General features: G+C 47.0%; 2 protein-coding genes across 2 annotated transcripts; one reads left to right on the forward strand and one right to left on the reverse strand.

Moving 5' to 3' along the window:
* Positions 1-851: 851 nt before the first annotated feature.
* LOC120357410 lies at positions 852-6,044 on the reverse strand. Its single transcript, XM_039447599.1, has one exon. It carries the CDS (start codon positions 6,042-6,044, stop codon positions 852-854), a length of 5,193 nt encoding a protein of 1,730 aa, XP_039303533.1.
* A 2,600-nt stretch (positions 6,045-8,644) lies between these two features.
* Positions 8,645-10,036, forward strand: LOC105206539 (collagen alpha-1(I) chain-like). Its single transcript, XM_026141802.2, has 3 exons — positions 8,645-8,752; positions 9,449-9,556; positions 9,672-10,036. The coding sequence occupies exons 1-3, from the start codon at positions 8,645-8,647 to the stop codon at positions 9,897-9,899; spliced, it is 444 nt and encodes a 147-aa protein (XP_025997587.1). The 3' UTR covers positions 9,900-10,036.
* Positions 10,037-13,441: the final 3,405 nt, after the last annotated feature.

Consider the following 13,441-nt stretch of genomic DNA (forward strand, 5'->3'; position numbering starts at 1 on the left):
ATATTTACACTGCTTGATGTTGCAGCACTACATTTATCATCTTCGATTGTTCTATTTGAAGATGTAGCTACACATTCGACAGCTCTAATTATCGAATTATAATGAGCTTGCTGGCGAAGTCGTTTCTGCTTGTCTGACAATTTGTCAAAACTTTTCCGGCTTCGTTTCGGAAATTTATCGGCACTACTCATTGTTCTATAATTTTTTAATTTAATAAAATCTGTCATAACCTCTGCGATGCTTTCTTCGATGATACTGGGAAGGTACTGAAACCTAGCTTTCTTTTCGCTCACACAGATAAAAACAAAGAAATATGAAAACAAAGAATGATGATACATAATTGTGCGCGAGCGGAGATGTTTAGCGAGTGAGAAGCAGAGCAGCGAAAATTCGGCGGGAAACGAAAAAAGGGGACGGCCAGAAGTGGATTCCGGTTCGCCAAAGCAGATCGGCCTACAGCGTCGATTATAAGTCGCTCGATTTGCTCTCTAGGAACTGCGAGCCGCGCCCGAGATTTTCTCCTTATATAAACAGCGATCCTCCCCGAAAGACCCCGGTAGGAATTCAGTAAATACGACGGTTACTGAAGTCCGTAGATCCTTCGAGAAGGCTCGCTGTTATTGTTTGTCAGAACCAGGAATTCGTCACTCGGCAAGCACGGTCTCACCGCTCGCCAGCAGCATTCCGCCGAGCGAGCGGGAAAAGAGCCGTCACGCGCGATGAGCGTGATGCGCCTGACCAGCCGCGATCCCGAACATCCCGCCCGCCTCGCCCGAGCCAGGGCGATCGGTCCAGGTCGAGTTAATGATAATTAAAAAATGCTAAAGCGTCTCCGGAGACCACCCTCGGCGCTAGTCAAGCGACTCCTGGTTCTGATCGCCCTCTCCAACCGGCAATAATATGAGCTTGACTACGGGTCGCGTGAACTCCGACGCAGCCGTCCGGACAGTGACGACGCGAATCTGGCCATCCTCCCCCACGTGCACCCGCACGATTCGCGCGAGTGGCCAGCGCGACGGAGGAGTGCTCTCATTTCGGAGGAGACACAGGCGTCCCACTCGATAATCTGCGACCTCCCTCCGCCACTTCGGTCGATGGACGAGGGAGTGAAGATACTCACGGGACCATCGGTCCCAGAAATGGTCACGCATTTGTTGCAGAAGCTGCCAGCGAGTCAAGCGGTTCGCCGGCAACTCCCGCATTGAAGGCTCAGGCACGGCCGTAAGAGGGGATCCCACCAAGAAATGACCCGGCGTGAGGGCGGCGAGGTCATCAGGATCGTCGGACAAGGCCTGGAGCGGTCGCGAATTCAGACAGGCTTCCACCTGGGCGAGGAGGGTGCTCATTTCCTCGAACGTTAGGGTCGCGTCACCCAACACTCGCCGCAGGTGATGCTTCAAGGACTTTACGGCGGCCTCCCAAATTCCGCCAAAATGAGGCGCCGACGGAGGATTGAACTGCCACCGAATACGATCGCTGGCAAGCTGTCCGACGATCCGATGCAACTCAGGGCTACCAGGGGCGAAGAAACTCCGCAACTGCGCGTCGGCGCCGACGAAGTTGGTTCCGCAATCGCTCCGGAGGGTTAGACAGAGACCACGGCGCGAAACGAACCGACGCAAGGCCGCCAGAAAAGCGTCGGCATTGTAGTCGGACACCGCTTCCAGGTGCACGGCACGGGTAGACAGGCAGACGAAGACCGCGATGAATCCTTTGTAGGCCCGCTGGCCTCGTCCTTTGGTTGTTCGCAGCTGAATTGGGCCGGCGTAGTCAACGCCGGTGTCGAGGAAGGGCCTCCCCGCTGTTACTCTCTCCCGTGGAAGGCTGCCCATTAGCTGCTGGGGAGTGGTCGCCCGCCATCGAGTGCAAACCACGCAACGGTGCAGCCACTTCTTCACCACCGCGCGTCCACGAGAAACCCAGTATCGTTGACGAACCATCCCCAGGGTCATCTGAACGCCGCCGTGCAACGTGCGTCGGTGGCAGTCCTCCACCACCAGCCGGGCAAAATGAGAGTCCCCAGGCAGCAGCGCCGGATGTCGCTCGTCATAAGCGAGAAGCGCGTGCTTAAGGCGACCTCCCACGCGCAGTAGACCCTGGTGACCTAAAAGGGGGGTAAATCGGGCAAGAGGGCTGGACGTCGGCAGAGGCTGACCCCGCCGCACGACTCCCAGCTCCAACCGGTAGTGGTCAGCCTGGACTTGTCGAATCCAAGCTAACCTCGTCTCCTCCAGCTCGTCCGTCAGTAGCTTGCCTCCATATCGACCCCGGCCGTCCTCTATGGCCGCGGGCGTAGCAGTCGGTCTAAGACGAAGCCAGCGTCGGCACCACGATGTCACTCTCAGCAGACGATTGAGGCTCGAGAAGCGCAAGAGCTCAGCAGGCTCCTTCACGCTGACGGGCGTGGTCCTGGCCGCTCGCGCGTGAACTCTCTCCTCCGGCCAGCCGTCACGGGGAGACCCTCGGTCAGCCTCAGGCCAGGACGTCGACTCCGCCCGGAGCCAACGCGGACCCCGCCACCAGAGCTGGTGTGGCACCAGCTCTCCCGGCGCAAGTCCGCGGGAAGCGCAGTCAGCTGGATTATCCGGGCCAGGCACGTGATGCCACTGAGCGTCAGAGACCCTGGTCTGAATTTCGGCAACGCGGTTTGCCACAAAGGTCTTCCACCGTGTCGGGTGGCCGCGTATCCAGCCCAGGGCGACCGTTGAGTCCGACCACAGGTGCATCGCCGTCCGATCAAGACCGAGAGTGGCGCGAACGTGTGACGCCAGTCTCGCCAGGAGGGTAGCGGTGCACAACTCCAGCCTAGGTAGCGTCACAGGTTTTATGGGCGCGACCTTAGTCCTGGCCGCAACGAGGCAGGTTCTCCAGGACGCACCGGAGCTAGTCCGCAAGTAGATGACAGCGGCGTAGGCTCGCTCCGAGGCGTCGGCAAACCCATGGAGCTCCGCGTCGCCGATCGACAAACCCGCATCCAATCGTCGCGGAACCCGCACACTCCGTAGAAGGGGGAGTCCCGCCCCGTACTCGCGCCACATTTGTCTATTGGTCTCGTCGAGAGGGTCGTCCCAGCCAAGACTCATCAGCCAAGTCGACTGGAAGGCAATCTTAGCCCGTACCACAACCGGCGCCAGCCAACCTAAAGGATCAAACAGCCGGGCTGTCAAGGACAGCACCGACCTCTTAGTCACGTCGGTCAAAGAGATCGCCGGAATGGCAAATGAAAATTCGTCAGAGACGGGATGCCACTGCAAGCCCAAGGTCCCGTGCGTCTCGGGCGGTCCCCAATCCCGCAGCGCCTGCTGCATGCGGTGCTCCGCCGGAACGTCCCGCAAGATTCGCGACTCGTTAGCTGACCACTTGCGCAGGGGGAAGCCGCCCGCCATGCACATGTCGGTCAGCTGTTGTCGCAACTCCAGCGCCTCCTCCAGGCTTGAGGCGCCTGTCAGAACGTCGTCCATATAAACGTCCCGGCGTAGAGCACGAGCGGCTAAAGGATAGGTGTCCGCTTCATCGTCGGCCAGCTGGCGGAGAGTGCGCATAGCCAGGAACGGTGCACAGGCTAAACCGTATGTCACGGTGTTAAGGCGGAACTCCGCCACCTCATCCCGGATGCTATACCGCCAAAGGACGCGCTGGAGGTCCCGGTCCTCAGGGTGGACCAGAATTTGGCGATACATCTTCTCTACGTCCGTGGCCAGGACATAGCGATGCAATCGCCAGCGCAGTAAGACGTCAGCAAGTGGAGGCAACAGATTTGGGCCCACCAGGAGGCTCCGATTCAGCGACTCTCCGGAGGAAACCGTCGTAGAGCCATTAAACACCACGCGCAGCTTAGTGGTCGAGCTGGCCTCACGCAGTACACCATGATGAGGTAAATAGCTCACTCGGGTTCCCGTCGCGGCGTCCGAGCGAACCATATGTCCGAGTTCCTCGTACGTCCGCATGAAGTCGAGGTACAGCTCGCGCAGTCGGTCATCGCGAGTGAACCTCTTCTCCATCCCTGTAAGGGCGCGCAAGGCAGCGCGCCTGGTAGCCGCCAATTCAGGCAGCGGATTGACCACCGGGAGACGAACGACGTAGCGGCCGTCGTCCTGTCGGCGGTGTGAATGACTGAACAAGTCCTCACACTCCTGTTCAGACGAAGTAAAAGGCGCCGGTCCCACCGAGAGCTCCTCCTGCTGCCAGAATCCTCTCACCAACGAAATGAGATCGTCCTCAACACGACAATGCAAGGCCAGAGCACGTGAAGGAGTCTCCGCCGCGCTGACGGGCCCCACCAGAAGCCAGCCCAGTGATGTCCGCTGCGCCGCAGGCTGGCCTGGTCCGCCCCTCCGCAGGCCGGTCCGGAGGATGGTGGCATACACGTTTGCGCTCAAGAGGAGGTCCACTGGGTCCGCCCTCAGGAAGTCCGGGTCAGCGAGAGTTAGGCCCGCCAGATGGGACCATCCTGAAACGTTAACCCGCATATCGCTCTCGTAGAGCGGCAGGCGAGGGAATATCAGTGCCGACACAACAATCGGGGAGCCCTCTCGACGATGCGAGACGCGCAAGTCGATCTGCCCGCGTGCAACAACCGTCTGGACGCCACCGACTCCGAACACCGCCACGGAAGCCCGTGAGCGAGGCAATCGGAGTCGCTGTGTCAGCGACTCCGTCACCAGCGATGACTCCGCTCCAGGATCGATTAGAGCCCGCGTAAAGTGATCAACACCGTGCCGGTCGGCTACGCGGACGCGTGCGGTCATCATTAGCGTAGCGACAGCCGCCGCCGGTCTCGGCGTCGTAGCGTGCACCGTGACCGCTGCGACGGCAACAAAGGCGTCATGCAACGTCGAGTGGTGACGCTCACTGCACGATAAACATGTTTTTTGCGATGGGCACTCGGCCAACTTATGCCTTCCGAGGCAGTTCAAGCATAAGCCACTCGCCTCCACGTACTGCCTGCGCTCCGCCACCGACTTCCCGAGATACTTCTCACACTGTCGCACGTAATGCTCACTATTGCAGAGAAAGCAACGGCCTCGCTGACTTTCCTGCTTACGGACTTGCAACGCGGCCCTCGATCGGGCAGAACTTGAGCAAGCCTTGGACGGGCTAGCCTCGTTTTTCGCGGGTGCGAGCGACTCGAGTGTACGCATCCGTTGGCTGACGAAAACGAGCAACTCATCGAGAGACGGTGGTTCCGTCGTCCGGCTAAGCTGTGTCTCCCACTCGCGTCGCGATACCGTGTCAAGAAGCTCAGTGATTAACTGTACGCAAAGATCGTCACTCCGCGCTAAGGGTCGACCGATCCCTTCCAATGAGCCTAAGGTGGTCTGCACGCAATGATAAATTTTGCGCAACTCGGCAGCAGACTCACCTTTCATCTTGGTCAATGACAGCAACCTGGAGATGTAGGACCGCACCAGGAGTCTCCTGTTCTCATAATGATCGACCAAAGCACGCCAGGTACGCTCAAAGTTCGCTTCCGTTGTCGGCAGTTGTCGAGTCACTTGTTCCGCTTCCCCCTTCAAGCTCGTCTTCAAGTAGTGCAATTTCTCCACCGACGTAGCGGACGGATTGCGTACCACCAGAGAAGTAAAGAGGTCGCGAAAAGCTGGCCAGTCTTCATAACGCCCAGAAAACTGAGGTATGGAGATGCGAGGTAACTTCGTAGCGACGGGAGCAGCCACCGCGACGGCGGGAGCAGCGGCTGCGACGGCGGCAGCGGGCGAGGCGACTGCCGAATTGACCGGTCCAATTATCGCACGTACGTCGTCCAGATATTTGCCCTTTTGTGTATGGTACGAAATATCGGCCTTGAGCATCAAGTCCTCAGTCACATACTCGTGCTCCTCAAGGACGTCTCCGTACTCCATGAGCAACTGCTCATGCCGTGTCACAAATTTGCTCCAATAACCCTCCAACGTCTGGAGGCGGGCTTCCAATAGCCCGAGCGTTATATTCGCTTCTCCGGCCTTCTTCATATTCTCGTACGATCGCGAAAGAAGCCCGAACAAATCGTGCTGTGCTTGCACGAGATCTTCCACAGGGTGACTCATTTCACTCCAACAACGGATGCCGCTTGCAGGATTCTTGAGTCACTTCACCGTCACTGCACTCACTCCAACACCGGCACCAGCAACAAGAGAATCCGGCTCGAAGGACCAGCGAATGTGCGCGAGCGGAGCTGTTTAGCGAGTGAGAAGCAGAGCAGCGAAAATTCGGCGGGAAACGAAAAAAGGGGACGGCCAGAAGTGGATTCCGGTTCGCCAAAGCAGATCGGCCTACAGCGTCGATTATAAGTCGCTCGATTTGCTCTCTAGGAACTGCGAGCCGCGCCCGAGATTTTCTCCTTATATAAACAGCGATCCTCCCCGAAAGACCCCGGTAGGAATTCAGTAAATACGACGGTTACTGAAGTCCGTAGATCCTTCGAGAAGGCTCGCTGTTATTGTTTGTCAGAACCAGGAATTCGCCACTCGGCAAGCACGGTCTCACCGCTCGCCAGCAGCATTCCGCCGAGCGAGCGGGAAAAGAGCCGTCACGCGCGATGAGCGTGATGCGCCTGACCAGCCGCGATCCCGAACATCACATACATAATATATATTCTATATAAAATATATATTGGACAAAATGACGCCTCATCAGTCAACAACGGTAGCATGATAATATGATTAACCTCTCTATATGCTAGCGATGAACATACATTACGTATAAATGCGCATAGATCTATAATAATTGGATATATTCCATCAGTAATATAGTAATTAAAATGTTTCACCGTTGAACTACAACAGTAGCATGATATTATAATGAAATCTTATATTTCCGTAAAACACGTATGCATGAAATTAAATATAATCCTACTGTAATCAGGTAGATGCCATCAACAAGTAGTCACTATGACAGTGCTACATCATTTCGATACTGTTACTTTATATTAGTTAAGTTGTAGCCAATTTTTAGTATGCTCTCCAAATGTTACGAATAATATACACACACTATTGGATTAGTATATTTCTAACTGAAGTAAGAACATAGAAACTTCGAAAAGTTATACACAGTAGGATACATGTAGAATGCTTTTGGCAGAAAATTATTGATCAACTCATCGTGCAAGAATTGAGATAATTTTGTAGAACAATAATGTAGCGAAGAAACAGGTAGCTTCTTTATTTAATTTACTATGCGTGAAGAATTGTCAAACATTATTCACATACAAGTTGTACGTTCTCCTTTTGCTACCTGGGAATATATTTGATTGACTGATATTTGACATTTCGGGAAGTCTGGAAACAAGTTCTTGATATAACTCATTTAGAGATGATTCTCGCTTAAGGTGTGAGAGGTCCCGGGTCCAAATTCCAGACGAGACCGTGTTTTTTAGAAATTTAACAGGTTTCTCAATGACCCACTTTCGCAACTTTCAGTGACAGATGTCCGCTGCAAGTGTTATGACACATCACATTCCACGATTGATGAATGCAGAGATTTTTTTTTTCTTAGTTCTTTCTCCAGTTTCCATAATAGATTGAGTGAAGTTATTTAGATTAATTTTCGTCAGGTACGCCAAGTAAAATTCAGTCAGCAAATGTTATAAATCGAATTTGTATTGCTTGTAAATCCGAGAAAACTAATATATCCATATTAATTTTATTAAAATTTTTATTTTTATTTACTTCGCTCCGATCAATTATAATTAGTACAAGATCTAAAAGCCAAAGATTAATTTTTATTCATAAATAGAAAGTAGAAGTGTAATGCAAATAGAAAGCAGAAGATGATTGCTGTATTTATCGCTGTGTCGCTTTCAAATTTCCTATTTAAGATAGACTAATAAGACAATAAGACCATTCTATATAATTTTCTTTTCTTGTTAAGTAACTATTGCGTAGTCTTTTAACACACTTGTAATTATTATATTATTACGATTAAAGATAAGATTAGGCAAAAAAAAGAAAATTATTAAAAATAAGAAAATGTAAGATCGATTTTTTTCGAAAAATTTATATGTATTTACTTTATATTTTCTATACATTTAGACTTTTACATATTTTTATAAGTAACTTATATAAAACAGTACGTAAATTATTTAAATAATAATTCGAATAAAATATAAAAGTACTCGTTAAATAACAAGAGTTGAAATGATTTATATAACATCCAAAGTGTGTTGTGTCGACTTAAAACAAAGTAAAAGATGTTTCTGGTAACATTAAAACAGACCTCCACTTTTTCTTACATCAACGTTTGACAATTATGATCATTTTGTTCACGGTCACTTTTTTAAGACACTAAATACAATTATGCAAATAATTTTATAGTCTAATTAGAATTATTAAAAAACGTAAGCAAAATAACAGCATGATCGTAAAATTATAAATAATTATTGCAACGTGTATTTATTTTAAAAATTTATTTTGCGTAAAAAAAATATTATTTCACATAATCACATTTAACATACATCTCGTTTTATTACGCTCATTAGAAAGAATTCTCTAGCTGTATTCAATAAATGTGTCGCAGAATTGTCTACATAAAACGCAATATTTGTAGAGTCAAATAAAATGAGGCCATGAACGAAATGAGTGAAGTCATGGTCATGGCCAATTCTTTTTCATAAATATTGTTTACGTTATTTTAATTATTTTCTCGTTATATGTATGCCGATCCACCTGGGCCACCCGGAGCACCGGGACCAATTGGTACTACAGGTATACCAGGATTTCCAGGGCAACGTGGACCACCAGAGGAACAAGGAATACCAGTACGTTATTTTTATTTATTTTAAAACTTATAATTTACAGGGTGTATTGTATTATTTTAACGCACTTGAATTTCCAAAATCTAAAAATTTTTTCAAACAAAATATGTCCTTGAAGCGTCAAAATAAAGATCAACTTAATTTTTTTTAATGGATATATATATATATATGTACTTTTTTGCATAATATGATTTTTCTAATAATTTAACAAAAAAGCAAAAAAGTATTAAGATACTGTTATAATATTGAATAATATTTAATAATTTGCGATATATTTTTATATTTCATATCCAAATATGCTAAATATGCCAAAGTAAAAGATAAAATATCTTGTAAATTATTAATATAATTTTTTGGTAACTTTATATTAATATTTTTATATGAAAAATACACTGATTACAAAAATCACATTATGTAAAAAAAATCATGTAACTTCATTCCACAAGTTAATCTTTATTTGATTTTGACACCTACATCTAAAGTTAAATTTTTTTAAACAAAATATATCCCTCTCGATACAATCTCGTAGAAATAGAATTTCAATATCTCGGGTGATTTTCGAGAAATTCAAGTGCGTTCATTAAAATAGGACATCCTATACAATTTACATTATTTAAGTATTTTTACATTTAAGTAATTTTTACATTTACATTTACATGCATTATGTACGCAAAGAAAATAAAACATGTATATTATCAGGGAATTCCAGGTAACACTGGTGCAAGAGGTTTTCCAGGATTACAAGGTTCCAAAGGATCGAACGGCCCAATGGAACCATCAGGTTTACCAGGCCCAAAGGGAGAAAGAGTGAGCTCTTACTTTGCATTTAGTGACACGTGATTAGGAAACTTCTTTATATAAAGAATAGCAATAAAACAATTATTACGAGTTAAAAATTATACACAAATTATTCTTTGAATAGGGCGATATGGGATTCCCGGGTCTGAAAGGAGATCAAGGTCCTCGAGGATTTCCAGGTCCACTAGGAAATATGAGCGATTTTTTTCTTGGCTCGCTGAGATATAAGGGTGAGAAAGGAGCCAAAGGTGAACGGGGAGATAACGGAGTTCAGGGACAACCGGGTGAAAAAGATATGCAATTCTCTTTAAAAAGAGAACATCAGATAAATCACTCAATTAAGATAGATTAAATCCACTCGTGGAACGCTGAACACTCGCTCGACGATGTAATTCGATCTTGTTGGAAATCCCGACGAGATGTATAATTGCGTTATTCTATGTCAGTGACAGAATGAGAAAATATTACGAAACGGATTAATGCATTCGTTGTCATTTCCATGTCTAATCAATTCTATCTTGATTACGCCAAAATGAGTGTAATGATCTTATAACGCTTACGTAGGTTTTAATCATGAATAATTTGTTAAGGAAAAATCGAGTAATTTTAGAGAAAAGAGAGAGGGAGAAAGAAAGGGTTTTATTCCTAATTAATTGTTATTTGCTAAACTACTTTTTAATAAAATTGATATAAAATTTATATTAAGTTAGGTTAATATCAACCCAATATAAACATAATAAAAATTCATATCAATTTTATTAAAAATTAGTTTAGCATATAACAATGATTCGGGAAAAACCATTATTGGAAAGAGAGGGAAAGAGAGAGGGAGAAAAACAGCGAATATACCTAACCCTTGTAACGTCCCTCACACACATACACGTACACGTATACGTATGCACTAACACATAGTGCTCTCGAATCGGCCTATAACTACTTGGAATTTTTTATTTTTTTATTTCTTTTAAGTACAAAAGTTACATTATATGAAATTACTTAAAATTATTGTTATTTATATTCAATTAAAATGCATCATTTATCGTAATACTTTACGATCGAAATATATTCGTTCACACGCTTATTCGCAGATATATATCTCGAAACTATTTATTTTTGAAGTTATGGCGTTTTAAATGTATCTGTCAACAATAAAATATAAAATGCTTGCTCTCGTATTGATAATCTGTGTTCGCTCCTGTTACATATTAACGTAGACGTACAAGACACGCCGCGTTTCCTTCTCATCGCATCTCCCTAACATAGTTGGCAAACGTAATTTAAAACAAACAACGCGGAATTGTCCGTCGATCTATAGAAGTCTATAGAAGAATTCTTTTTCAATAAAATTTTCTCATTTTGTATTGTTTCCTCTTTAATTCTTTGAAATTAAATGTTGAAATACCACTTGAGTTGGAATAAAATTTTTCAATGAGAATTAAAGATGCTATTTCTTGAATTTTTGAAATAGAAAGATTTTTCATTGACAATACAGAGAAGAGTTAGTACCACGTGGGTTTTGTGGGTAAGTAAAACTTTTTTTGTGAATATTTTACATAAAATAAGCTGGATAAAATACGTTCGAACAGGTCGGTTTGCGAATGTTACTCGCATGTACTTTGTCTAAAGTTGGAATACTATAAAATGCTGTAGAAAAGGGAGTTTTTCCGAAATATATCATGAAACACATCAATTTTCAATTTTAGACACGATTTAATCAAAAATACTTCATATTCGCCTTGTTATATAAGTACATTTTTTAATAGAAATGACAATGATATAATTTTTTTTGACAGTATGAATCTTTAGCTTGAAAACGCCATATTGTAAAGTTCTTCAAAGTTTTTTGTTGCAAAAATATAATTTTTTTTTTAAATAGATTTTTAGATGCCCAAAAATACCTTATATTCTCCATGTTACATAATTATACTTTTTAAAAGAAATGACTTTGCCAAATTTTATTTTGAAAGTGTGACTCTTTAGCTTTAAAACGCCGTATTTGAAAGTCGTTAAACGTTTGTTGTTGCGAAGATATGATTTTTTTGAAAGAAAAGTGGATTTTTGACCAATTTCTCATTTTTGCTTAATGGTTTTGCTTTTATAACTTCACAATTGTAACGCTGGTAGTTTCTCGGTGTCGGTTACGGGATTTAGGTTGAGGATCGGTTGCTCGGATGTGCTCGCCGGATGTCCGGGTTCGTGTCAAATGATAACGCCGTGGTTTGGTAGTGAAAACGAAATAGTTTAAATATATTTTGCTACGGTTTAGTACAAAAGAATCATAAGGTCCCGATATCGTTATCGGATAATACTGAACTCCACGATTAGTACTACGGCACTGGAGTGCTTAATTGCGCGGTCGTCGGCCCGCGTGAAACTAAGAGCACGGTCACAATGTATTCGCGGCGTACTTAATATCTAGACACTTAGAAGAAACGGATTTTAGCAACTCTGGAAACAGACGGATACGTGTCATGCGCTATGCGCTCGGAGATAGCAATCGGGGTTGCTCGGTTAAACAATCATCGGTTCCGCGGACAAGAAAATATAATTCGCGGTGTCATTTAATACTAAAGAACGGACTCGGATAATTATAGCAACAGACGGACAGGCATTATGCGCCAGGCGCTCGGAAGTAACGGTCGGAGTTGCCGTGAAGCGGCTGACTTAACTTACGGTTAAACGGGCCGTGATTGGCCCGCGCGACGGTCGGTCGCGATCGCGGAATCGGCAGTGTGCGGCGCAGCGGACAGTTCCGCGATACGCGAGAGCGGTTGACGGTGGAGACCTAAGCGGTCTCTCCCTGCGGAGTGTTGTCACCCCGTAGAGAACAGGTTTGCGGAATGAGCCGGAGGACGGCGTCGAGCATTCCCGACGACGGTGCTGGTCTCGAGAATCCCCGAGAACGGAATTGCGGGACGGACGGTTTCTATTGGCCGAGAATACCCAGCCGCGGAAACGACGAGTATTCCCGTCGCGGACGGAGGATGGGATCGGCCGAGTATTCCCAGCCGTTAGACCGACGAGTATGCCCGTCGCGAGAAAGTTAGAACGAGAATGCCCGTTCCCGAGGAAGTGCTTGAGAATGCCCAAGCTAAGGAGCGTCGAGAATACCCGGCGCAGGAGCGGAGTAGGTTTGAGATCGGTGGCTCGGAGCGATCTGATTTCGGCTGCCCGCTGCCGGCTTATATAGCGGTCCGCGCAGTCGCAAGTACCAATCAGCGCGCGCGGTAGGGCCGGCCGGAGTAGGAGCGTTTGCCGAACGCGCGGCACGCATGGTAGCGCGTGATCACGGCAAGCTTAGCTGAGCGTGTGCACGTGCTCGGTCTTACGCGTTGCGTTCGGTGTTTGGACCGGAGTGGTGGTACGGCGGAGAGACGTAACGTTACACAATAAATTATTTGTCGGCAATGCCGATTATGCAGTCACACTCCTGAGATTTTGAACTTTCGTTTTAAAAAAAAATCGTAAAAAAATATTGATTGTAATCAAAGATTTAGCTTCTCGAAATTAAAAAAGTCTCCCAGACCCAAAAATGTGTTTCCGTATTTTACAGGATCGGTGTGTTTCCCCTCCCTTCCCACAATTAGGGAGGAGGAAGGGAGCGACGGCGCTAACACAGAGAGGGGGCGACCCTCCTCCCCAGCGGATGCCGGCCCCGCCTTCGGGACGCGCAGTCGTGGGAGGAGGGGGGCCCCTCGCAATAATAATGGTGAACCCGGCGAGACAGATCCGACCTGACGGTCCGGGGGGGACGACTCTGCGATGTAACGCTGAGCCGTACCCCTCTGCCTCGCCGGGGGGGAGGAGAGGGAAGTTTCTCTCTCTCCGCCCCCAGGGTAGCTAGGAGGACCGCGCCGCCGTCAGCGCGGCGCGAAGAGGCCCGGGGCTACGGCG

The sequence above is a fragment of the Solenopsis invicta genome, chromosome 3, assembly GCF_016802725.1.
Source record: "Solenopsis invicta isolate M01_SB chromosome 3, UNIL_Sinv_3.0, whole genome shotgun sequence".
NCBI classification, from domain to species: Eukaryota; Metazoa; Arthropoda; class Insecta; order Hymenoptera; family Formicidae; genus Solenopsis; species Solenopsis invicta.

Coding starts and splice junctions, on each gene's coding strand:
- LOC120357410 (XM_039447599.1), bottom strand. CDS start 6,044: ATGAGTCACCCTGTGGAAGATCTCGTGCAAGCACAGCACGATTTGTTC.
- LOC105206539 (XM_026141802.2), top strand. CDS start 8,645: ATGTATGCCGATCCACCTGGGCCACCCGGAGCACCGGGACCAATTGGT. Junction 8,753..9,448: donor CAGAGGAACAAGGAATACCA/GTACGTTATTTT, acceptor GTATATTATCAG/GGAATTCCAGGTAACACTGG. Junction 9,557..9,671: donor CAGGCCCAAAGGGAGAAAGA/GTGAGCTCTTAC, acceptor TTCTTTGAATAG/GGCGATATGGGATTCCCGGG.